Source organism: Lingula anatina, chromosome 2 (assembly GCF_051362555.1).
Source record: "Lingula anatina isolate TDL-2025a chromosome 2, LinAna3.0, whole genome shotgun sequence".
Taxonomy (NCBI): Eukaryota; Metazoa; Brachiopoda; class Lingulata; order Lingulida; family Lingulidae; genus Lingula; species Lingula anatina.
The window spans coordinates 9,656,719-9,684,622 of record NC_141768.1 but is presented as its reverse complement, the minus strand read 5'-3'; the positions used below and the strand labels follow the sequence as shown (position 1 = coordinate 9,684,622).

At 35.4% G+C, this 27,904-nt stretch overlaps 1 protein-coding gene across 6 annotated transcripts in view; it reads left to right on the top strand.

The window, feature by feature from the left end:
* LOC106163306 (neurexin 1-like) overlaps nucleotides 1–27,904 on the top strand; it is a 52,378-nt gene that overhangs the window by 12,362 nt on the left and 12,112 nt on the right. For all 6 annotated transcript variants that reach the window (XM_013540862.2, XM_087006412.1, XM_087006415.1 and 3 more), the window contains exons 3-11: nucleotides 63–1,114; nucleotides 10,479–10,625; nucleotides 11,210–11,364; nucleotides 17,225–17,383; nucleotides 20,633–21,413; nucleotides 22,608–22,825; nucleotides 23,347–23,455; nucleotides 24,733–24,798; nucleotides 26,718–26,915. In XM_013540862.2, the coding sequence (XP_013396316.2) occupies nucleotides 385–1,114; nucleotides 10,479–10,625; nucleotides 11,210–11,364; nucleotides 17,225–17,383; nucleotides 20,633–21,413; nucleotides 22,608–22,825; nucleotides 23,347–23,455; nucleotides 24,733–24,798; nucleotides 26,718–26,915 (2,563 nt within the window). In that variant the 5' untranslated portion in view covers nucleotides 63–384. The remainder of the gene's footprint in view (nucleotides 1–62; nucleotides 1,115–10,478; nucleotides 10,626–11,209; nucleotides 11,365–17,224; nucleotides 17,384–20,632; nucleotides 21,414–22,607; nucleotides 22,826–23,346; nucleotides 23,456–24,732; nucleotides 24,799–26,717; nucleotides 26,916–27,904) is intronic.

Sequence of the window (27,904 nt, the reverse complement as noted above, 5' to 3'; positions counted from 1 at the left end):
TAATTCATTTAAAAATGATTGATGAACTCTGTACAGGGCAGATTGTTTGTCCTTTGTTTCAGACTTGACCACTGGTGGACATTGGATACTGACTGACTACAGAGGAAAGGAATTCAGCTTGAGAGAGAGAGGGGAGGAGAGACGATTACTCCTGTTAGCTTGGCACATTGGTGAGAGGAAATTCCTGACTGGGTGTTCATTGAGGCCATTGGTGCTGCCAGGACTTTTTTCTTTTCACGGAATGATTCAAAGCGTTCCTGGTATCTTTTCAAGGAATTGATTCCCAGTCGTTGTATGTTTTTACTCGCCAGTGTTGAGTGGAACTGTTAAGTTGGGTTAAGCACAGGGTCTGTTGATCCTTGTTTCAGACATTTCCTATCCAACATGTGGCAACTTATTGTGACAGCGTGCATTTGCCTTGTGTTGTGGACTAACTGTGAAGGTAATACCTTTGAACTTGAAGGTTCTACGACATCATTCGCCAAGTATACCAAATGGAACCCCTGTACAAATGGTTCGTTGAAATTTGAATTCAAAACTGAGCAATTAAATGGGATGTTAATGTACTTGGACGATGGAGGGAAATTAGATTTTTTCGAAGCAAAAGTGGTCGGTGGGTCAGTAAGACTTCGGGTGAATTTTGGCGAAGGTATAGCCACTGTACTGACCCTTGGTGAAAATCTCCATGACAACAGGTGGCATAGTGTTCTGATCAGGAGAGATGGACAGGAGGTCACAATGGAGGTGGACCAACAGCAACAATCAAAAAAATTACGGGCAGGTAATCTTCAACTTGGTAAAATGGAGACAAACAGTTATTTATTCATTGGTGGACTGCCTGCTCAATACATGGCCAGACTTAGTGAATTAGCTTTGCCTTCTGTGGTATTCGAGCCAAGATTCAGAGGAAGTATACGAAATTTGATGTACTCGAACTGTTCGCAGCCTTTTGGACGGCCTCTGCTGCTGGACTCCCAAGGGGTTCGGACCAACAATCGTGACCCTTGTGCCAAATATGACCCCTGTTTGAATGGAGGAATTTGTGTGAGCACAGACAAGGGTGCCATTTGTGACTGTAGCCAAATAAACTTTGAAGGGGATCACTGTGATAAAGGCAAGTAAATTGATTAATGCAAATATACTGGAAGATTTATCCCTTTTCATTTGAATAGAGGGGACGGTGGATCTGCAGATTAAGTTCTTTGCCTATATCTCTCTCTTTCACTCTCTCTCTCTCTCTCCAAATTAAAAGAAAGTATAAAAAAATTGTTTAGAAAATTTGTTTAGAAATTTTGTTTAACAATGCTTTAAAATGCCTTTGAGGCCCGGAGAGAGTATTATTTAACCATTTGAAATGTATACCAGGACTTTAAGATTGGCTAAAAATGATATGCAAAGTTACCATCATTGTCCTCATACTATGTCACATACCACATGATTTCTATCTCCATTGCCTAACCGCCAGACAGCTTCTCTGTTGACAAACATACTCATCACTGTCTGAAGATCTAAATGTGATGTTGGAACTTCTTGCTCTCATGTCATGGGCAAAGTAAATGACATTTAGGCAATTGTCATAACAACAGTCATCTTCTGTTACTTTTCTTTAATAACTTGACCTTATCATAAGTGCCATGTCTGGATGCCTGACACACCTTTGTTCAGGTCGTTAAGGACATTTTTTTAGGTCTTTACTTTGTCATTCCATGCCCCATTACTTACAGACATGCAATGTTATAGAACAGCAATCTATTGGTTATACACATGCAACATTCCTATGTCTAGTTTTAGGCTTACATATCCAAAGTTGGGGATGCAGTAATCATAATAAGTGGGGAAGGAAGGGCAAGGGATAACATTTGACAGAAAAGTTCTTTTTTGAAATAATCCAAATGATTGTGAAAACTTTTTTTTAAATAAAGAAATATTGAAATCAAAGATTTGATTGTCGCTATTCAAGGCATCTTGGCATGCGACAACATAAAGTTTCTTGCCAAAGCTGCTGATTTCTAGGTGGGCAGACACAGGGACAGTGATTGATAACTGATGTTGACATCTTGCTGTCAATATCCCTTTGTTGCATGCACCTCTTTTCCTGTTAGAGAAGATGGATGAATCAGAACTATTGACCATCAGATGCTGATTACAATTGCACTTTTGCAGGTCTTCTTAGAATTGCTTTTGTACGTTTAAAGGCATGCAGATATAGTTCTCTTTGATAACTGAGAAAATGAGAGTTGGGTTTGAATTTTTCTACTTTCTGTTAAAGTCAGAAGTTGTCATCTTTTTTAGTAAATTTATGCTGGAATAGAAGAGATATTGCTTTTTAAATGGAGGAACTTCCTAAGAATAGTGATTTTGTTTTTTATATGCCTTGCTTGTAAGATAATTATTTTCAGAATTGTGGACTTAATTTTTTTTCATTCACCTCATCAAAGCAATTAAACAATGTTTACTGTGTAATATAAACCAGTAGACATAAATTGCTATATATCTTATTTGTGACCAAACTAAACATTATTTGTGATCAAACTAAAAATTATAACTTATGCTTTTTAGTTATGTTGGGCTAACTTGAAATTGTATCAATAAGCTAGGGTACTGATTATTTTTGTTAATTATGTTACACAATGTTGGGATGATGTCCCTTCGGCTTCATTTCATCATTTTAGGAAGAGGGATTCATTTAGTTAATCATGCACACAACTGTCAGCATGGATAATTGGATTTCAGGAAATTTCACTGGTTTCAGTGTCAATCATCAGGCAAATATGAACATACTGGATCTGCTGGAATTTCTTTTCAGGGACAAGAAAGTTTTTCATTTATTTGTAGCTTGTCCACATTACATTACATTACATTACATTACATTACATTACATTCCCCCCAAAAAGGTTTTAGTCATCTTTTTAAAAGTGCATGCACGTTTTGGGACTTGTGTGCCAATGTTCATGTTTATTAATTTATAAAAAAAGTAATATTTGTAAGATCGAAATTGATATCTCTCTAGAGTTGTGCTTATAACTGTATCCTTCCCTGAAGACATGTCAGCAATAATCTAACTCCTGTCAGAGAGCCTCCATTATATATTTAGAGATGGCCACTATTGAAAAATTCAGCCAATTCTTGGTATTCATCTAATATTCCCCAAAGTTGACTCTTAGTGTTAGTGTCTCTAGGAAGTCTTCAAAAATGAATGCTCGAATAGGCACTCAGGTAATTAGGCACAACACGATCCAAGAGCTCCCGGCTCTAAGCTTCATTGAATTTTAGATATCTTGCCAGTAAAGGCCCAAGGATGCTGTGCAGTTAAACAGCCTTTAATGTCAACCTTAGCTGACAGTCAGCTGTGAAAATTAGATAGAAAAAATGGATCTTAGTCTGTGTGCCTATGGACAGAATAGCTCAACTGATTACTTGCTCCAAAACATCGTGAAAGCTCAAGGAAGCTGTCAGTTAGTTATAGATTTATATCAGAGGCGATGAAATAGAAATATTTAACCTAGCCCAATGAAAAGATATATTAATGGGTCTTCTGGAAAATTACCCATTGAAGACTATATTGATGCAGCAAAAAGCCCTTGATTGACCTTCTTTTACATTTTACCCCAGTGTTTGTCTTTAGTACTAATAGTTTGTTCTGTGAAGGCATGGGCAATACATGTTGTAATTGATCTAAAAGGATTATGCCTGTATGAAGGTATTGATTTTGGTGGCATGCTGAAATCAATGCTTAATGCGGCTTGTACTCTCTGCCCAGGGTGACAGATTGAACCATGTCAATTTTTATATCCAGTAATTTAATAGAAAATATTGCCAGAGTAGACACTTTTATTAAACTAGCAGTGTTAAAGTCGATGGAAATTCGTTCTTTACTGTGTTAACCATATTTCTTTTCACACTGAAATGAATACTGATGGCAGGCTGCAGCAGTGCTGTGGTGAGATGAATTACAATCTGGTCTCTTAATTCTAGAAATAAAGTGTGGCTGACCAGCATGTGGATGGTGTAATATCAGAATGGCATGCTCTGAAACAGTTTTGCAGTGGCTAAAAATTCTAGGTAGCGGACTAACATGCCTTCATAATGCTATCCTTTAATTGGCTCAGTTCACTATGTTAATATTTTTCATATTCATTTGACTTGCAGATATTTTAACAAGTGGAATGTTTATACTATTATTAACAGCTAAAAATAAATAAATTGTCTAAACAAAGGTCAATATCATGGCTAGGGGGATTCAGCCATTGATTGGAATACTGAGAAAACTGGGGTTTTACTGCTATTTATCCTGTGCTTGTGTGAGTAAGCGTTTGATAATTAAATAAGATGGCAGCCATGGGAATCATTGATTACTTGAAAACACTTGAGCTTTTTTCATCCAAAAATCATAAACTGAATATGTAACTTGGTTCCAATAACTGGGATTATTTTTGTATTGTGTTAATTATTCTGATCAACAGTAATGGAGGAACCCACTGGGCAAGCATTAAGCATGAGTAGATAATGTCATGGATTGAAGGGAAATAGTTGGCAGGGATAAAACTGAAGAAATCAATATAGAATCTTATGGAAAATTAGGCAGAAAGTGAGAAAAAAGAGGTAAACATTGGAAATGTTGGCATTTGTTTATGTGGGTTGGTTTAGAAAATAGACATTTTCATTTAATGCAGGTACACATATGCACATGCATGCATGGGTGATTGCATATTGCTTACACAAAAAGTTGCATATTTTCAGTCATATTTACTTCCTCTTTTTCAAAATTGTGTTGATGTGAATTTAACACGACTCTTATGCTTCTCTTCCTGCAAAGGTTCCTTTGGATTCTTTTTCTCCCCCCCCCCCCCCCCCCCCCCACAACCCCACCTCTCTAAAATAGAAAAGAACACACTCCTCTCTATCCGTTATCATGAATCTCTGTGGAAAACATTATCTTGATTTACCGGTTACAGCTGTTTATGTGCAATTTTACAAGTGTTACATGTGTAAACCCCCTCTCAGTGAATACACAACAAGTGAAAGGCAGTTGATCTGAATGCTTTTGGTCCTCTTGGGAAGATCAGCTTGGGCTCTAGCTTACTAGGAAAAGGACTGAGCAACAGAAGATAACACACTTGCTGTTGTAAGCCATGTCTGTGGAGAGTTATTGAACTATTATAATGTGCTTCCTTTTCCCATGATATTATGGATGTACATTGGTATAGATGAAGCAGTTTTGTGGCCTAGGGCTATGTGTTGCTTTGGACTTGCAGGAACCTCTATTAGCTGGTGATTTCTCTTTCTGCCATGTAGTTCTTATGCCCAAGTTACCTATAAAATTTACTAATGCAGACTTTGGAATCTCACATGAAAGTAAATATGATCAATTTTGATAAACATTATAAAATGCTAGCTGTATATCATACCAATAGGTTTGTGATAGGTCTCCTGTGAGGGAATGTTATTGTATACTCAATTTGAGCCATGTGACAATCTGGGAGGATAATAATAATGATGATGATGGTATTCATTTTCATACCCCCCCCCCCCCAACTGAGCCTTCCCTACCTCCAGTCAACTTTTCTAGCTTGCTATATGATGTTTGCATGTGGTAAATGTTTATGGTCTATACTCTCTACTTTATTCCAATTTTTCCTGATAAAGGTATTGATTTTTACCTTAGTACCTACATGTACATACTATGTAGTGTCAGGTTAATAGAAGTCCAGCCAATATATTGGACATTTTCTTCATAGCAAGATATCTTTCTAGTATTTTGATGATACAGAGTAAGATCAATTAAAAAGCATCATTTGTAAAGGTTTCATACACAAAGGTGGTTTCGAGACATTGAGATGTTCAAGTGTGGAATTTTTTTTTTTTTGTAAGTCTAAGACCTTTCAAATGTTTTAATATCCAGTTGTAGTATATTGGTTAATTATTTCAGCATTTTATTCAGCACAAAATGGAAGGAAGTATGTTGTGTATAAAAGCCTTAAAATACCCAGTAAAAATGAATCCTTAATGGCAGAACTGTCTCTTGAGAAACTGTAAGAGTATTTTGTCAAAGAACAGATTGATGACATCCATTTTTCATCTCAGAATTACCAAGGAAACTCTGTAAGATGAAAGTCAATTTACCATCTCCAGTGACTGTCATTTTGTTAATGAGGTTGCCAATTTAAAGAATAATTTATTTTCTAATCATGGGTTTTAGTGGTCAAGATTAATGTTCCTCTAAAAATACTTAATGCACTATATCCACTGCCTCCCTTGGGTTCATATAGTAGAATTTTTTTTACCTTTTATACAATATTAGAATAACTTATGATAGATTGTTAGCTGCTGAGGCCTTTGTAGGCCGTCATTGGCCAGAGCAAGTTATGAATGTTAAATCATCTTATCACGGAATTCTATTAAGACCAAAAGAAATTGTTAATGTTTATTTATGTTACCATGGAATATAACATTAGTACTTTCATTGGCTGCATTGATTTAATCTATTTTTACTCTCTCTCTCTCTCTCTCTCTCTCTCTCTCTCTCTCTCTCTCTCTCTCTCTCTCTAAAAGGGCTTTTGTTTTTAATAGAAATACTGTCACAGGGGTTTCAAATGATGCAAAAATATATGTTATGAGTACAGATTAAATACTTGGGATTCTTCCAGGAACCAAAAAAAATCCATTATTCATAGCATGGTGATGCACTAGAGCTTGTCAAGCATGATAGAAATCTAATCGAATATAACTGCACAAGTCTTCTTGAACACTGTCTGGAGTCAGAGAGAAAGGGGAGGGGATTTGATTGTCTTTAGGTTCCAAAGCTTCCTGTATGATCCCGCAGACAGTGTGTATCCTCAAGGGTGATGTTACAACCGATGTTAAATGATAATATTGTCATTTAAGTAATAATGAGATATTAGTCACGAAAGGACCCTTAAGTGATTGGTATTTGTTCTCATGCAAAAAGCCATCAACCAGTCTTAGCAGTAATACTACCATTGCTGTTTTTGCGACGTGCCTTATCTCTTGGTTAGGTGGTTTTAGCCAGTGTTTGATGGGGCAAATGGCACAGATCTGCCAGTCTCCTCTGAAATACAACTTCTGATGTTTTGTCCCGATCCAGTTTGAGATTTCTGAGCGGCAGAGAGAATTATGATCTTTGCAACGTAAATCAAGATACTGCAAAGGGCTTAGGTGTTTTGAATGGCTGGGATTAATTTGTAGTTTACCAGTAAATTGGAGTTATTATTTCATCATTTGTACTAGTCTTTTAGTAATGTCAACCAGTCTTCGGGTCTGAAGAGGTTCTGTGATAAATGCCACCTAGGTATGCTAGGATTTGCATTGTATTTTCACTGCTTAATCCTTTGTCAATATTTGCATAACAGGTTACTTTGCCTGCTCTCTCAAAGGTGACTCGGGCAACTATGCTAAGTATGAAAGGGAAAACCTTCCTGGCAGTCAGAAATAATGAAAGTTGTGTAACCTTAAGTAAGTGATATATCAAAGTTGAAATCTTTCCTTTTTGTTTTTTCAATTGAGTTAGATTAGTTAACTCAATCTCCTCAAATAAGGCACATAACGAGAAGCTTACGCAACACAGCTGTAGCACTTAACTTGTAAGGTTGACTTAACTTTTATAAATACGAAGTGCTGTAAATAATTCTAAATATTACTTTTATGCAGTCACATCAAATCGGGCTCAGTGCAGTTGATGCCTTTGGGAAGTACAGTCAAATACTTGTTAATAGAGTGCTATACACAGACTTCTGATTCTATTCAGTGGGGGTAATATCCTGTAAACGTTCCTCAGTGTACGTTGCAGTTCAGTCATGTTTGTTAAAAAGCAAGCATTATTTGATATGTTAGGCTGGGGTATTTGTTGTATTTGCTATTGTAATGTTTCTCATATTTCTCTTTCATGCTCAGACCATACTGTGAGTTGGGTGGGAAAAGCAGGGGCATAGTTTTCACCTGACTTTGTCTGTCTATTGATCTGTGAAGTTCGAGAAATTTAATTAAATTTGAAGTGTATTGGGAATTGGTGGGTCTCTTAACAAGAATAACATGAGGAGTGTTTAGTGAATATTCAGCTTGAACAATATACTATTGGGTGGGCAGGCGCCACGACAGAAAAAGACTCTGCACTTATGTAGACAAAATGAACTCGAGTATGCTTAGACCAATCAAAACCAAAAAATAAATCTCTGCTGCACTTTGTGTTTCTGTTTGCCTGATTTCTATTTCTCAGCAGTGTAATTAAACCACTGTATTTGTATTGGCTTATTCTTTTGGGATTAAGAAAATTAAAAAAAGTTTTTTATACTAATGAGATAGCAGTATAATGAAGAAAAAAATATGGCCTGAAATGTGATATAACCATATTGAATGTTTTCAATGACGATTCATTTAAGATGGTAAAAACTAGAAAATGAGAACAAATTTCAGGTTTGAAAAATTGAATGTTGAAAGTCTGGATTATATATTTGAGTGTATTTGTTATTTACCCTGAAGCTTGGTTAGAGAGCAAATATCCGTGTGGATTTAGTTAATGGAGGTGGCAATTTGAGATTATCTCTGCTATCAGAGGGATAATCCTGCGTGACCTTACCTGCCTGGTTGAATGTTTCTCACTAGATATGCCCTTTAGGTTATCTGGAAAAGCACTACATTGACACCTGTTAGACAGTCAAAACTATAGAACAACTCTAATTTTCTAATTGAATTAAAATGATTTGTGGGTTATTTGCATCTTTGCCAATGTCATTTTTTTTAAAATTAGAATGTTTGTATTGTGCCTCTTGTCCTTTGAAGTCACATCATGAGTGAAGAAGATGAAGAAGATTTCAGCTTGATTGATACATGGTATTGTCACATCAAGTAAAAATAGTAATAAAAAGAAGACATGATAATTTAACTGGTGATACAGACAATTGTACATGAAAATGATCCCACATAGAAAATGGTAAACAAGCACCAAAAGTTGTTCTACATGGAAATTTTGCTTCAAACATACCATGTTATTATGTTTGTTTTGTTGGAAAGGTATGCACTAGTTATTATTCCATTTTTAAGTTTCTTATGGGATTAAGTTTGTCCTGAAATGTGTACTTTTCTTCTTCAAGTGAACTTTACAGTTTAAGGATAAGGAAAGAGTTCTAAAAGGATATCTGTGAAGTGCGCATTTAATGAACTGCAAATTTTTACCCTGTGTTTATTTTGCTTAGCAGACAATTAACAGTAAGTGTTTTCAACAGACATTTTCTCCCAAAAAAATTGTCCCAGGCAATGTGCTCCATTGTACTTGAAACAGTAAAATGATAACCAGTCGAATCAAAATATACATGAGACATTTCCCATTTTCATTGAACTGAAATCAGTCAGTTTAAGACCTTAGATAAATGTATATATGGTAATGAAGACCCTTCTCCATTGAATCCTGAGATACAATCATCTGCCCTGTTGATTGCTCACCTCTGATCTGTGCACATTCCAGGCAATACTGCATGCCAGTTTCTGGAATCTCTCTCTGACAGCTGGTCTTCTGCTGGTGTGAAATATTAAGATAGAGATATCTCAGTGCTGTCTCTTGGGGGCAAGTGCATTAAACATCTTTCCTGCTTTACGATGAAGTGGAATTTTAGTAAAGAAGTCTCTTTTCTTGCTGCTTCTCGAAAATGGCAAACATGTAATACTCTTGGAAAAGTGTGAGGATCACTGGAAATGTCTATCCTTGAAAATGAAATGATTGGCTTTTTCATGAGTGTGTTTAGTCTTTACTGAGTTCCTGCAGGCTCATATATTTGTTATTGTTTTGTTAATCTTTTTACTGTGTCATTTTATTCTTTCATTTATCCTTCCTTCCTTCCATCCATCCATCCATCCATCCTTGTTTTATTATTATTATTTTTTTTTGAAAGATTTATTTCTCTGGTTTTTCCCATAGATATGAAAGGGTGATATAATAGGTTCTCAAGGAAGAAAAAATGGAACCACTTTTTCAGTAACCCAAGAATCCATTGTTAACATATTTGTCAGCAGTGGAAGCCACTGGAGAGAACCAAATGTTGTAGGCTGCTGATCACACAAAAGTATTCTCTGAGTGGATTTCAAGGGCTAACATTTCTTGTTTCAACAATGCAAAATATCAAGTGGTGCACCCAAGCCTGCAAATAGGTTTTGGTCTTCATTTTTTAAAACAAAAGAGAAAAAATGAAAAAGTTCAGCTGCATAATATAAAAGCAATCACATAGTGTTTTTAGATTACTAATAATATGATATTAGTTGTAATAGTGGTTTATTCTAAGTCACCACGATTCTTAAATGGGTCATTTTTTCATTTTTTTTCCATGAATGTTTAAAAATATTTTGAATTTCATCAAAAAAGTGTCAGCATATACTTGCTATGAAATTATTTAATGCAAAGAAGCACTGGTTCAGTATTATCATCTGATCATGGCTACTAGTGTTAGACATCTCCTTTTTTCCATTTCCAGAAACTATTCCATCAGAGGCAACATTCTCTGGACAAGAGTATCTCAGCTATGACTTGTCAAATCGAGGTGATCCCATAGTCAGCAAAAATGATGAAGTGTCATTTTTTTTCAAGACCAGACAGACCAATGGGATCCTATTTTACACAGGTATCGTAGCAGTCACTATTGCTGTGATTACAAAGAGCATATGATAAATGCAATTAAAGGTAAACGTACAGGAATATGAACTAATGGATAAAAATACAACAGTAGTTTATTTGATTATTTTTTTTGAAGTTACAAAGTTTCTTTGAAAATTTCATTTTTCAATTTTTTTATGTGTGACTTTGAATTTTCGTGGGTCTAAAACCCTGTTTAAGTTTGATTTTCACATTTTTTGAATGCCCTCACTAACAGTAGTACATAATAAAATTGGTTGTTAATATGCTGTTAAGAATTGTGTAATATTACCCCTTATGGACAGGATAGCCTTCCAGCAAGACTTGGACTAGTCAACTTAAAAATATGTTGTTAAAACTGCAAAAATGATAATTATGTTTTATTGATTATTGAATAATTAAAAACTAAATGTTAATAAAGAGAAAATTAATACGTAACTCGGTTTTAAAATCCTGTTCTCATGTGTTTAGTTACTATATCAGTCATGTGAAGAAACACTAAACTAATGGAGCATAAAGAATAAAACAAAAAAAAAAAAAAAAAAAAAACCTTGAAAATTTTCCTTGTTTTAGGGGATGGGAGTGATTTTCTGCTGGTGGCCTTAGTAGATGGTGTGATAATGGTCAGTGTCAACCTGGGTGCGGGAGAGTTTCAGCACCCAGTCCTCACCGAAAAGTACAATGACAACCAGTGGCACCACGTAGTGGTAGAGAGAAGATCTAGAGAGGTAAGAGCATGAATTGTAGTATTAATTTGTCTGAATTTTTGATGAAATCTATGAACAAAATTTGATCATGTTAACATAATCATCCTCTAAAAAGTGGTTTAACTCCTTAGGATCATTTTTAGACACAAAAGTGTTTCACTTTCCCATAATGATTGCTTCATTCCATTTGCTCCACCATTTAACTGATTTTGAATAGTAATGAATTAAACTGAAATGAATTCTGATAGACTTCTGGAGTTACTAAGTGCATGTGTGCAGGCTACATCTCATGTTTACGTGCATGCCAGTATGCACACTACGTTCACATTTTAACACTGCACTGTTCTCATTTTCGATGGTTGCACTGTTCTCATTTTCTAGTGGTCAATGCACATTTTGCAATTCTTATTCTAATGGACATATTATCAGTCTGAAACCTCCCTTTTTATCAGGGTCAAAACATCCCATTTATCCTTAATTTATTGTACAGTTAATTGTTTTGTCTTCTAGTTGCCACACCTTAAAACTAACTGTCATCCCACTGCTCTCTGCGGTCAGGCAAACTGCCAAGAGAATCAAGACAGATTTTACTTTTTTCCTGCTGACAGTCAAATAAAAATTAATGACATTTTGAATTTGATATTCTGCTGGAGGGGTTATTCAGATTTGCAAACTGACAATTACAAAGTAAACCTAATGCTTTTATGTTGTGTCTGGGGCATTGTTCAAAATGCCCTTTCTGTATTTTTTTAGATGGGAAAGGATATTTGTTTTGACTTCCTCATGATTTGGGTTTCCATATTAGTTTTCATCCTCCAAGGTGGCATTTTGTAAAACTAATTAATAAGTTAAGAGAAAAAAGTATATGGAGGCTTTCCTGTAGTAATGACATTCACAGTGTCAAAACTAATTTAGATAAGTGCATCTCATATTTTGAACTCCCTTTTAATTGGCAGCTTTTGGTTTAAAAAAATCATTTTCAACAGCTTTCAAGTATTTTTCTCAAAATGGAATGCGTTTTTTATTGCTGCCTCAAAATTGATTGTATATATGCACAAACACAATACTGGGTAACAACAATGGGTTATCATCTTTGAAAGTCTGTCAAAATACCGTATTTGTATGTGTTGGATTACAATGGGGGTGCTTTCGTGTGAATGGGGATGAATTTGTCTTATTGTAAAAAACAATTCTGTGTTTCCAAACATTGCTGTGTAGTTTAAACTTTTTATTTCTTAACCAAAAAATGACACTCAAACAGCAATTAAATCTGAGACACAGATATAACAGTCTGTTGTGCAGTGGTACATGATAGAAAAGTAAGTTCTCAGAATAGTAATATCATGTTTTTTGGTCATCTCAGGGATCATTTATGGCAGACACATTAGAGAAATACAAAAATTGTTCTTCCTTACAAATTTTGATGGGTGAAGAAAATGGGTTATTGTGCGTTACCATCATTTCTGTTTTCAACTCCAGTACAAAGTGTTATCTGGCATACACGTGAACTATACAAATTGTTCAATTTGGGGATTTAAATACCTGAAATATACTCTGCTTTTCATAAAACAACATGCAACTTAAGTAAGAAAATCCTGTCATCTGAGTGTGTAATCACAGATGTTGCGACCCAATCCTGTTTCATTTCCCTCAGACACACACGACAGCGAAACCACAGCTAGCGTGTAGTTTCCCCATTTAGATTTGGACATAGCGTACATAGTGAAAATTTCCATTGATAACGTAATGTCTCGGTTTCATGAATATCAAATGAGACTAACTAAATTAGCTATATATCTGGTTCCCACTTTTTTTGGCATGTAACTCACAAGAGACAATTTCATGTCATCGCTGTTTAACTGCTGATTCGGGATTGCAGCATGCTTTCCTTACTCTGTGAAGTTAAATGTACTCTTCCCTGATAATTTTATGTTTTTAATGTTACATTTTCCAAACTTTATAAATATAAAGCAAAACACGATACATTATATCAGAAAGGGTGCGTACAATATTGGCGCCATGTTGAAATTTTGATGCCCATGTCCAGTTGTTGTTACCCAGTATAGTGGACGTGCAGATATATATTGGTTAAATTTAAGTCTGTAGTAGCCATGATTGGAAGAATACAACAGCCAAGTGCTCATCTGAAAAGCACATTTAATCTGATGTTGCCTCTACAAACTATTGTGTCCGCTTCAGGGAGAGTATTTCCAGCTGTTGTTTTGGAGACAGTGAAAAACATTTCCTTTCCATGGGGCTTTTTTTTAAATTTTAGAATAATTTAAATTTTTTTCCTCTATAACAAGGACATACAGGTTGAATGAGGGCTATAGAGAAAAAAAAAAACGGAAGTTATTATATATCTCATCTTCTGTACTTGACTTGAAAAGAATGCCCATCTGCAAGTTGATAGATGGATGCTGGCAGCTCTCCATGTATCTGTCTCTGTTTCATGCTGTGTTCAACATATTGTTCCTGCATCTCTGTGTTGGAGACTATTTCAGATCATAAAAAACAGGTCTAGGTTGGGGTCACCACTTGTCTTGTCATGTGACACCCAGATGGAGACACCCACCCAGGGATCTCTCACTCCCTTTTCCATCTTCATTTCCAAATTTTTGCCTCATGGATTTCAACAGAAACATTTTTTTTTAAATAAGTGTGCAAATCAAGGCAGTGAGAAAGATCCCATCAACTGTTTTGCAATTGGATATTTACATTGGAATTTTGAAAGTATTTGAAATGTCAAATCCCTAAACTTTACGTGCTTCTTTATAGAAATTAGTGCAGCATTACACTTGGGTATCACTGCCATTGTCAAAGTTAAAATCTGTACTTTATAGAGTCTGGTTAACAATTTAGATAATGCTCCTATCCCCATGGTAATGACACTTTCCCCTCAACTCTTCTGTTGGTTTGCTTGATAACTCTTCTTGCTAACTAATCCACTTGCATCAATAGCTGGCTCGGAATTTTGCCATCGCAGACGTAAGTAAAAAAAAAGCAAATTGTTCACTTCGGTGACTTCAGTTGCATCTTTCCCACTTGATTTTACTTTATGTCTGTTGTGCATTTATCATACCCAAAACCAAAGTGATTTTTTTTGTTGGTGCATTATGTGAAGTGAAAAAAGGCTAATTAAGTATCTCAGGAATCTTGGCTGCTCCCCCCCCCCCCCCCCCCCCCCCCCCCCCCAAATCTATAGTTGTTTTAAGTATTATTTCAAAAGAATAAACATGTACTGTGTTTTTATATTTCTCATCAGAAATAAACTGATGTTTTAAAAGCCTTGGAAAAACAGGTGCATATTCTAAATATTGTTCCTTGAAAAACATATATATTACACATGTCCACTCACAAAAATAGTACAGAAAGCTGATAATTTAATCAGTTATGACATTTTCCAAAAAATGAAAAAAAAATTTATTTGGAATTCCTAAGATTTGAATAAGATATGATATACTGACAGTCAGGTTCCAGAGATGCTTAGTTTTGAACCATTACATGTATATTGATATATATTCTGTTGTCTGTTTGTGTGAGATAGTGACAGATGCATGTGCTGTGATCCCATTGATTTGGCAGTACATTAACTATAGATTTGTGTTTTACTAATATTGAAGTACAAGTGTTGTTAGATGGAAAGATGCGTAACAACTGTGTGTATATGTGAAAGACATACTCGGCATTGGATGCCGTTGGCTGTTGCTCCAGTAACGACCCCTAGTAACTTTGATTTCCTAGTGCTACATGGTTGCTAAGACAACTGTAATGTCGTACACATTGAACAGTATGGCAAACACTGGGATGAGGCTTTATTTTTTTCAGTAAAACATAACATATTTTTTCATTAAGTTAAAACACTGAATACTGTATACACTTGAACACTTTTTGGAAACAAAGTTTGGAAACAAATTTTACAAACATTTGGATGCATGGAGGCAAAAAAGTTTTATCCAAAAATGTTTAAATTTTTTAATTTCAATTTTTTTACTTGTAATGAGAACAGAAAAATAAGCACAGTACAGAATTCTTTCCAAATGATCCATTTTTTATTTTGGTTAAAAAAGATATAGGCAAATCTATAGCTGCACAATTTATCATTGATGTGTGGTGAGTTATCATTTTGGTGTTGACAAACTCTAGTCTAAGAATGGCTTCAGGATTGACCTTTTTTATGCTTTTTGACAAGCAATATACAGTAAGTATGTACAGAAACTCAGAAATGTGTCAACCTAATATATCCTGTCTCCCATCCTTGTCCTATGTACATTCTTGTCCTCATTCTCGTGTTTGTAGAAATTTTGTCAATCTTCCATTCATGTGTTCCAGTCTCCCTATGTGAACCCACAGATGTCAGATTATTAATCTATATGTGATCCCACTTGCACTACAAACCCATTTCTGTAAAGTAGGCGTTCAAGCTCTACACTGAGATGTTACATCTTGAATAGATTGTTTTTAGAAAATACTGAAACTTAATGTAAAATTACAGTTTTGTTACAAAAATGATATCATTTAGAATTTCAATTAATGTAGAAATGTTAAGAGATCAAATTTGCTGTTATGTCTTTTGCTCATAGAATTATAGGAAACAGAAATTTCACTTTAATATTTCGCCTGTTTATTTCTTAATTTCATAAGTAAAGATCAAACAAATTCAGCATCATTCTCAACCTTTTTTTTTATCAGATAATAAACTAAATCATTTTTAAGGTTAGTCATCAGGTATATTTGATCAATCCTTTGTTTGTTCTATACTGTCATTATTTTCCAGATATTGTAGACATCCAAAGCGTACTCAAACTTGGCAAACTAAATATGAATAAAGCTAGCTTTTCCATTTCCTATAAATTCTCCCAGTTAACAATAACTGCTTTCATCTATGGAAATATGAGAAAGTGAATGGATTCAGAAAAATATACTGCTGATACATATTGCCATTGCAGTCGATGTTTTCCTTTGTGTTTATGGTTATGACAGCCTCCCTCTGTTTGAATAGCAGGAATAAATGACGAGACCCTGAACAACAATGTTGGTGAAAGAAGCTGTTATCGTCATAATTTCAAATCACAATCATTGATTTTCAGCAATTAAAAATAGTTCTGGGCCATTTGCTATGCATTGTATGGTAGCATTAATGGAAAAAGGGAGATTATCCTCATCATGCAGGCAGGAGGAAAGAGATAAATAGAGTGAACTGAGATTTGAAATGTATGAATTAGGATTGTGAAAATACAGATGGTAATTAAGAACAGTTTGTGGCATAATTGCTGTCTATCCTGTCAGCAACCAAAAGAGGATCCAAATTTTGTTGAAGTAATCTATTGTTGCTATTTTGGAATATTTCACCAGATAGAAGAAAAGACACAACATGTGCCAGTTTCTGTTTAATAGAGCTGTGTCATGTAAGGAAATTAATAAAAGTTACACAGACACGCACAATCAATCTTCGGCAGATAATGAAAACCCATCACAGAAGAAAAATGTGTGCTCAGCTGAAATGGAGTGGGGATTTTTTGTTGAAGCTTATCTGAGTTGAATAAGATCTGGTTTTTGAAACTTAGATGGCTATTTTTAAGTTTTTGGTCCTTTCTGTTAATGTAGAAGATTGACTTAGACTGATACATGTGAAAACGAATGTATGGATGTATGGTTGAAAGACAGATGAAATGATATCTTTATTTATATCTCATATTTCATATTTCACAAATTAAAACTATACAACATAAAAAGTTTCATAACAAATGTACATACCTGGTTTCAGCACAAACCAGAGTTAAAAGAATTGTGATTTTGATGAACCAACATGACCAGAAAATTGACAATGATATTTGATTGTATATATATCTACTGTAACATTTCTTTCCCTGCCTTGCAGATTGCAATCTTGGTAGATGGTCTCCTCCAGCAGACGGGCGCTACCACAGGGGTGTTTTCCATGTTGTCCAGTAATGTCCTGTATGTCGGCGGCAGTGCCAATACCTTCAAACTCACTCAGGGCAAGGTCAATAGCAACTTCAGAGGATGTCTGAAAAAGGTATTTATTTTCATTGACAGAGAAAAGAAAAAAATGACTTGCGTGTATTTAAGATACATTTTCACTGTCCTATACATATATTCTTCACTTATAATATATTAATGTACAAAATGCTGTCGGGATGATATTGATAGCTGTTATGGGCACAAAGAAAATCCTAGAACTGAAATATATATTATATCTTGTTATTATGTCATCTACAAGATTGTGAATCAAAACAAAATAATAATTGAAAGATTGTGTGATCAGATTTGATTTATATTAAGTAACTGGTAACAATGGTTGATTTGTATCCATGCTGAGTCATTCCCAGATACACCTAAAATCTCTAATAATTATATCAAACACATGGTGCCTATATATTTATCAATTTCTAAAGATATCATTAGGAATCTTACATATTTTGAACATTCAGCCAACTTAAGACTGATTGAAATCTGATTTTGCATCAGGTACATGTATGTGGGAAATGATTGAGTGTATGGAAGTTTTGTAGAGGATAATATTGGCAAAGGTGTTTATAGTCTTACATTTATATTGCATGTGGAAATAATTGGATACTTATTGGAAACTTTTATGGAAAAATAGCATGATATGTTGCTTTAAATTTAGGGGTTGCAGTGTCAGTTATCACACATGCAAAATTCAGAAAACAAATTGAAGGTGCTTTCCTCTGGTAAATCAGTCCCAGGAGAAGTGGAAATGAATACTTAAAAAGATTAATACCAAGGAGACCACTGTATTAGGGAGGGTTACAACAGGCATGTTTATTCTTGAGTAAGAAAAGAAAGAGATTGGGATGTGAAGCACACGATTTCATGTTTCTTATCAGCTGTAATTCTGTTGGTTTAATTTTTTTGACTGTATACAATTTTTTAAGTCTTTTTTCCTGTGGAGTAATCACATTGAAGGCATTGGTATAAAGATAAATTCAGACACAAGTATAAAACTGATGTCTTAATTTTTTTTTTTTTGGGAGGGGGGGGGGAGGGTGGATAATAGTAAATGATGAAAGCGGAACATTTTTATTGCTGGGCACTTTTCATTTTCACCTCTTAGTAAACAAACCAAGTTCAAATTACTGGGCAAAAAATCTGCATTCTGTTGCATGTCTGGAAACATACAGTGTAGTATAAAGACAAATAGTACAATTTTCAAAAAAGAAAAAGATTGTTTGTGTTTTAGGTTGGCTTGGATGCTTTTGGGCACACAGGAAGTTACCACATGTACTGTACTTTTGGGCATGTGTGACACAGTTGAGTCACAGAATGCTCTTATGGTCATTCTACACTGGTTTAAAGCTACCAGACTTGGGTCTGAGATGTTCATTGCACACACAGTGGCTGAGAATGATTTGAGGGAGTGTGGCAATGAAGGAGAGGGGGTGCAAATGTCATTTTTGATTGAACATTTGGAATTAATATGGTGAGAGCAGCTTTTGTATGGAAAAAAAGGTTTTCCAAAGTTTGGAAAGAAGTAAGTGAAAGATCAAAGAAGGAAAAGAAGATGAAAAAAGAAAAGAAAATGTAATCTTACCATAAGAATCTGAATAGAAATTGGCAAGGATGTAGTAATGCATGAAGTGCTCTTAGCTTCAGGCTGTTCTGTAATATTGATCGTTAGAGACCATATGGTGTTACTGTGACTGCCAAGCTATAAGGTGTAATTATTCTTCTTTTTCTTTTCATACTTTATTTTGAGTTTCAAGAATACTTTGACACTGACCTTAAATTTATGATGTACTGTTCTTATGAAACCTATTTGGGAAATAATGTAGATTGTTTGTTTTACATTACTTTTCTTAAATTTTTACCCAAATTTTATGAAATTTAGACATTAAGTCAACAACAAAAATGCCCTGTGATTTATTGCATTTTTATCGAATGGCTTCTTATGTTTTATAGCTTGTAAAAAGAAAAGAGAAAAATATCTGTCAGCAAAGTGAGGTTTTTAGCTATACTGCCCTAACCATGTTTACTGCCTGCTATTAATTGGCAGTGACATTTTGATTGGTATAAAGCAGAGGGCACCACATTTGTGACCCTGGGGTGAAAAGGATTTAGAAGTTGTGCTCTTTTTCATTTTTTAGGTAACTTAAGTATTTCAGTTGCAACTGCAAGAATGATTATTGGTGAGAGTATAATATTGGTCGCTTGAATTGCAGCCACAAAGGAATGCTTTAGGTGTGATACATCTTTACATGGCTGTGTGCTAAATTGATCCTTTTCTCTTGGATTTTATTGCTCTTTTGAAGGAATACTGCAGGTGTTGTATTACAGAGATAGAATTACCTCCCATCTTTTGAACTTAAATTTACACTGGTTGTCCCTTGAAAGAAAAAGTGTTTGTATTTTGTTGTGTCAGTTATTGATCGAGAGAAGTTTAATCCACACTGTTATACACCAATAGCCAACTTGGGATAAGGCATGTGTGTTGCAGTATAAGACCGAGCATCTATAACTTGGCTTAAGAGTGCATTTTTAAGCTACATTTTCTCAATTACTTAGTCAAACATACAGCCTCAAATTTATATGTCAGTGAATTTTAGATTCCACTTAACAAAATGAGTGTTGCAAGGTAGCAATTAGGAACCGATTAAGTGACCTTTTAAGGGAACAGGTCAGATCAAAATGGATATGTCAACTGAAAGTTCATAAACCACTTACACTCTGTCTGCTAGTATATCTTGGTCTTACGTAAATGTTAAAGCATCTTAATTTCCAGTCCCAACTTTTAGGGCTTCACTGACACTTGAATTATAACTTCACTTTGATGGTGGTAAATCAAGCATAGAGCAGAGGGTTAGGTAGCAGGAAAACTTGGCAAAAGCATAGAAGTAGAGTGTTCATTGTACCTTTACTTCACACTTGGGCTTGAAAAGAGTTCTTGAAAAAAGATCCAGAAATCCAAAATGGACACCCTTTTTAAATGTCTTGTAACAGAAAACAGTAGAAAGATTGGGGTGTTGTTTATTTACAAAATGCAGATGGTGACTTCTATAAATGTGAAAATGCTGTTGGTTTCCAGCTTGCTGAACTAAATGTAATTGCTGACGCAAATCACACAAGCCTCCAGATATTTTTGACATGGTATATGAAATTTACGATTACTGCTTTTGATATTATTTTCAGCATATTACATGCAACAAACATAGATCTTTAGATATTGCAAATATATTGCTTCTTTTCTAGAATCTTTTTTTAAATAATTAATTATGGATTATACAAGAAATATTATTTGATATTTCAGGTTACGTACAAAGCTGACAGCATCAGCTTAGATATCACAGAACTGGCACGGACAAAACACGATCTTATCAACATCAAGGGGGATGTTCTCTTCGACAAGTGTGAAAACCTGGTCCACTCCACCCCAGTGACATTTGCCACCCCAGAATCCATGGTGAAAGTCCCGTACGCTCTTGCACAAAAGTCTGGTGTCATCACTTTCCAGTTTCAAACTAATGAAAGAAATGGGCTGCTGATGTACAGTGGGAGTGTGCAAGGAAGCTCCGATTTCTTTGGATTAGAGCTGCTGGAAGGGTATCTGTATCTTGTCCTTGACCTTGGTTCTGGAGCAATAAAGATTCAGGCTTCCACCCTGATGGTTACCGATGGTTTGCCACACAAAGTCATGGTAACATACAATGGAAAACAAGGCAAAGTGAGTGTCGATGGGGTAGAGGTAGAGTATACAACTAAAGGAAACAGTGAACAGCTCGATCTGGATGGCACCCTGTATATCGGAGCTGCTGCTGAAGGGAGTCAGCTACCAAGAGAAATGTGGGTTGGCAGCCTAGGGTATGGCTACGTAGGGTGCATGCAAGATGTGTTTATAGATGGAAAAGTGAAAGATCTGTCAAAATTTGCCGAAGAGCAAGAAATCCATGGCATGACCCAGGAGTGTCACCCAACGCGCCACCAGTGCACTGCTCGTCCTTGTCTTCATGATGGAATATGCACAGAGGGCTGGAACAGGTTCCTGTGTGACTGCTCTGCTACAGGATATTTTGGACCATCTTGCAATGAAGGTATGATATCAGAGATTCAGTAATGTAGGTCATTGGTTTTTGTTAAAATAGCTTGAAACCTGAATGCAGTTTTTTAACCCTGGCAAAAGTTGCAAACATCCTGAAATTTGGTTATTTATTGAAAAGGACAAATTTTATTATGTGAGTTTAGGGAAATGTATGCACAACAAAGTGATCCACAAAACTTGTGTAATAGATTAAACTTGTTAATATGAGTAATGTGGATGTATACAGCCTATTGATGTTCTAGGGATTTCCTTTGTTTGTACTGCAGCAGGGGTTATAAATGTTTAAGTATACAATTCTCAGGTGACATTGTTTGAAATATATTGGTAAGGATGTGTTCCTGTTTTACTACATGGCGTGGCATTGTGCTCTTTTTTTTATACCTACTTTATCATATATGAAATGTTTATCATCGTGTAAAAAGTAAGAGCAGATGTTTTGTACAAGACTTTTATAATAGCTCAGTATCTAAGGCAATCAAGGACTTGGTCTTATTTGAAATGCTGCAATGCTAATTTTTTTTGCCTGGAAAGTAAATTGTGGCCAGTACACATTGTTTAGCTGTATATCCTCAACCTAAAAGAGCTGCAGGTGAATGCTTTTCTTTATTTATTCATTCATTTATTTATTTGTTTATTTTGTTTGTTTGAAGTCTTATTGTTGAACTTGAATGGCTTTTTTTTAAAGAACTACCATCCATAATAAATCAGCCACTTTGTTATTTTCTTTTCCCCATAAATCTGATGTATTTTTATGGTCCTATAAGTATAAATTCTCTGTCTCTTTTCCCATTGCTCTGTGTAAAAATACACAAAAAGTTGTCTGACACAGTTGCAGGTTCCTTGAATTATTGAAAGCATGATGGATTCTCAGAGGCAATTACCGGGGTATATGACATTCACTTAGTCGCAGCCTGCCAAAGGTTCCTCCTGATTGGTTAAATGTTCCTGAATTTTGCCAATAGGAGTATGATGAGATCAATTTAATGGTAACATTAAAGTATATTGGAAAGTGTTTCTGTGGTAGTTTGCCAGAAGTCTGTTTGTCATGTATGGTTTTGCAGCAGCAGTCCTTGCACATTTTGGATTCAGACTTGGTAAAAATCATACCAAATTTCTCTGGCAATGCAGAAACGCAGCAAGCTTTTTACACTGCACTGTTTCATAGAAACATTTGGTTTTGTTTTAGCGGCCACCACACTGAGTTTTAATGGGGAACAGTATGTTAAAATCTCGTTACCACAGGAGTCTCGGGCAGAAGCAGAGGACATATCTCTCCGCTTTAAGACAAGACGCCAGGGTGGCCTGCTGTTTGCCACATTGTCACAAAAGACTTCTGATAAAATGGTGCTGACGTTAGAAGGTGGGCGTGCACGGCTGGATGTCAACCTTGGAAGCGGAAGCACAGTAAGCATCTTCTTAGAAGCTTCTCTTTGTTCTGAAATGTTATTTGGCAGTGGGGTCTGTTAAGCAGATACTGTGGGGGATATTTGAATTTTTTTTTTTTTTTTTTGTTATGCATTGATTACTTTTATCATTATTATTTTAAGATTAAATGTGGCATTTTCTACAATGCTTTTAAGTAAAAATCATGTGCGGAGCAAGGTATGTGGTGGCATCGATATTTTGTGACTTTCTATGCCTTCAGCCTATTACACACAACCAAACTCTCAGTAGGATCTTCCCAACACTTAAAAAGATGATTTCTTCACTCTTCCAATCCAATTCAGCATGTTGCAAGACATAATTCACTCTTTCAGTCACTGCAATATTTATCATGGGAATTCTTTAAAAAACCCATTAAAATGACTTAGCTGAAATGATGTGTAGTACAGACTTGGATGTATTATATATATATCTTTGTAGGGTTTTTTTAGTTGTACGTTATTGGGTTCAGTGATTATTTTTCTTTTTGCTGTTTATTTCAGACGTTGTATGTTGGCAGTGGTCTGAGTGACGACCAGTGGCACACAGTGCACATTAGAAGGAGACTTACGAACATACAGTTAAGGGTGGATAGGGACATCGTTGAGAATGGTAGAGTATTATGAATTAAAGTTATATTATTAATCTTAATATATGCTGTGAAATAAAGTATTTCTAAATACAATTTTACATCATTTTTCTTTCATAAAAAATGATTTCTTTAAGGGTACTGTCAGGGTGAGACAAAAACTCCTTATTTACTGCCTTACATACATTTTTTTGGGGTTATATATAAATCTTCCGTGATCATGACTAAATTCATTAGCATTTTCACAAAGGTTATCTTTCCAATGATGCAATTTGTAATTGCAATTTGGGTGTAAGAAATACAAAATTGGTTTCTCAAATTTCTGCTTTATTTATCATCACCCATGCCAATTTTGGTGATAAAATTTTGTTCAGGAGTTATGTACCGACTGCTATCTTACCTCAAAATAGAGAGGTATAAAATTGATGAAAAACACTTTGGGGTGCCTATGCTTACGCTAAGCATTAGGAATTTTTATTGTTTTTTATCAGCACAAATGTAGCTGCAAATATTGAATAATTAGATGTATGAAAAACCTTATTTTTTGTATCTGGGTGATACTAAACTCTTACAGTACCCTGTATTCATTTAACAGAATATTTCTTGATTATATCATTTCACTTTTTTTTACTTATTTGTCTCATCTATATATTTTGTATTGAATAGAAGGAATTTGCAATGCCCTCAAATTATGCCACATTTTGAATAACACAGAAAACTTCAAATGAAGTAGAAGGCTTCCAGGTGCTTTGCTTTATTAAGTGTTTGATCCTCTTGATAATTTTCATAAAAGAAAATCACTTTTGGTACAAAGGGAATATGTTTTATGTATATGCACCTACTTGACCAAAACCAATTAAAGAAATAGGAAGAAGCAGTTACATTTAGCATACATGCATGAAGAATTTTGCTTTGTATGTAATTTTTTCCATGTAATGATTGATTCCATGTCCTAAGAGAATGCCACACTATATATATTTGATTGGTAGAATAGCAGCTTGTAATGGTAGAGGATTTTAGGAAATCTGAATATTTAATGCATTGCAGTTATATTTGATATATATATATATATAATCTGGTAATGATTTATGTTGTTTTGATGTCTCCCCTCGACAACTTGTCTCTGTGAGTAAATAATTTCCCTATAACATGAGCTGTTCAGTAATTGCCTTGCATAATTAAATGTTGTGAACTGGATTTGCATTGCTGCACAACTACAACGAAGAAGAATGAGTGTTCCTGGACTTCCCAGGAGGATATATGCATTGATGTTATTGGAGTTCCCTGTGTCTATTTTCAGGCAAACTTGTTGGTGCTGCTACTCTTCTCCGTGTCAACAACCTTTATCTTGGTTCCTACACCTCTGGTAATTGTTCCCTTTACTGTGACTTATAATCTGTAGTGTGTTGCATGTGGGTGATGGCTATGTACCATACCTGGGCCTCATTATCCAAAAGAACTTAAGTTAATAGTCATTCTTAACATACGACTTAAGTTACAGTTGATCAAGGTTAATGTTTTAAAAGTCCCCTAACAGTAATCTTTTGTCTAAAATATTTGTAGACCACCACCTAGTTTCTCAAAGGAGACCAAGATTTTTGGTCTTTATTGTACAATGACACCATTTTGAACTGAGGTTCTTTTGGGAAATGAGGACCAGGGTGTATGGTATTGAAAATATAGAAAGTAAAGTTTAGACAGATTCCACTCTCCGATAAAAAAAATTAACCAATGAATTGTTTTTTCCTCTTTGGTCAACATGTGTTTCTTGGAAATGTTAGTTTTTTTCATATTAGAACATGAAAATAAAGAAATGTGCTCATTGACAAGTGAATCCTTAGTGCTGCATGTGTGTGAATACAGTATAGTGCACAGATGCAGTTCTCTTTTTAATTACTTTCACAGTTATCTCAATTTAACATGTTACCTTATTTCATATTACTTTGACTTCACTCTCTGAGGAATTGGAGATGATGTTGTGTTCAGAACAATGAACATCTATCAACAGAAATTTATAGAAGGCTGTAAAATGAATGTCTACTTTTGTTACTTTGTGTGGAAGAGAAAAATTGCAATCCCAAAAGCTTTATTTGTTTAAAATATTAGATGTGAAGTTTAAACCTGTTTGTGTATGCATACATGTGCGTGTGTGTGTGTGTGTGTGTGTGTGTGTGTGTGTGTGTGTGTGTGTGTGTGTGAGAGAGAGAGAGAGAGAGAGAGAGAGAGGGGGGGGTTTGTTAGATCTAGTTGGAAGCTCAGAATACACCTTAGTTATAAGTCACTCCTCAGAACCTTGTGCATTGTGCCTATAGACTTGTGAGGTGATTTGATTTTGCTAATTTGATTGATCTAGAGCTTGCTTTTAGATTTAATACTGGCATGTCTGTAGAGAATTTATAACTTACAAGGTTTTGACCCTTTCAGTTAATTGGTTTTAAAGGTTGCAGGGGTTTTTCGTCTTGTTTTATCGCCACTGCATGTGGCTGGTTCATAATCACTATTGTAATTTGTTACTCCTACAGGACCTACAAAATTTATTGATGATGTTTTATCAGAAACAGAATTTTAGAACACACAGTTGTACAAACTTTGACAATCTAATAAGGGATGAGAAGAGGTTTGATAAAATTTGTTACAGATGTGTTTAGATTCATTTTAAATATGAAAAAAATTGCTTTTGAAGTATAATTGAAAGGTCTTGTAAATTGTTTTGGAGTTTGTTTGTTTGAACTGTCTGATAAAGTAAATGGTTTCATCACAGGCCTCATAAACAATAATTTCTGATCTCTAGCCTTGGATTTATGATTGCAATCACTGAATTAACAACTGAAAGCCTGATTTCATGGCACGAACTACATGTAGTGGTTGCGAGCATTTGGCCAGCTTTCATACAGGTCTCTCGGTATTAACATACAGGCTCTTTGTCTTAAACCTGAACTATTTACAATGTGGGAGTAATGCGAGAGATCCTCATGAAAGCTGGTCAAATGCTTGAAACCACTTTTTTTACATTTGCACCATGAAATCATGGTTTGAGTTATTAAATTGGCATTTGCAATCACAAACTTGAGGTTGAAGATCGTAAAAGGCTGTTTTGTTAATAGGGCCTGCATTGGCTTCAATATTTTTGCTGCATGATGTATATTACATGTTTGAAATGAAAAGAGATGAAAACAAAACAATAAAAAAAAAACTTTTTTTCTGTATGATATTCAATTTTAGTACAATTCTTGTGTGTGTAGTAACCCTTTAAAGCATTTTGATAGATATTTATACATTTTTTAGGTACAGAAGATGGTTCCAAAATTCTTGACATTGATGCCATAGCAGCGGGTGGAATGCAGAGTGATGAGGAGAGCCGCCACAGCAACTTTGCGGGACAAATGCAGCAGTTTATTTTCAACAAGAAGCCCTACTTTGAGCTGGCACAAACAGAGGCCATGAGCAGCTTCATCGAAGTCACTGCAGATTTTGCAGACACAGGCAAGAAATTACGTCACACAATCACATTTGAAACCCCTGAGTCAGCTGTCATGCTTGATCAGCTCCAAGCTTATGCAACCTTTTCTGTATCTCTCCAATTTCGAACCACACAGCCTAATGGGCTGATCTTGTTCACTGGCCAAGTAGGGCGAGACTTCATAGGGGTAGAATTGGTAGATGGGTATATTCATTTTGTTTTTAACTCGGGAGATGGGGCCAAATTGCTGCGCTCAATAGTAGGCTCATTGAATAATAACTTGTGGCATGAGGTAGCTGTCATGCGGCCTGTGTTAGAAGAGTACATACTCAAGGTGGATGATAGAATGATCACCGCTTTTTATCCCACTGGTGATGTGGGTATTAACTTCAACCTCAACCAGTATCTATATGTGGGTGGCATGCCTGACGTCTCTATGTACTCTAGCTTGCCCATCCTGATTCGGTCCAGACAGGGCTATCAGGGCTGCATGGCCTCTCTAGATCTCAATGGTATCACCCCAGATCTGTTGACAGAGGCACAACTTATTTCACAAGGCTTAGTAGTAAAGGGGTGTCAGGGTGAGTAACTAACTGATTAACTGCATGGCAGGTGGGGGCTACGTTTGCACATGCGCACACAGGCATGCTGGCTGGAAGCATGCCCTGTTCCAATTTATAGAAATTGCTTAATTATTTTATATGAGAAACAGGTTTTATCACTATATCTGTATCAAACTTGCATGTGGCTTTTGATGTTTGTGAATTCCGCTTTATCTGGAAACTTAAATTTCCTTAAGAAATGTCCACATTTGAAAATGCTTTTGTACACTTTGCATGACTAAAAGATAGAATACCATATACCACCATTGCATTGGCGTGCACTGCTCTCACTGGCCTTAAATTGTATGCTTTGTGGATAACAAAGAAAATGCACAGTGTGTGCAATGGTGATCCAGCTAAAAGAGCTCCTGCCTGCTGGTAACCGTGCTTTTTTTTTTTTTTTTTTTTTG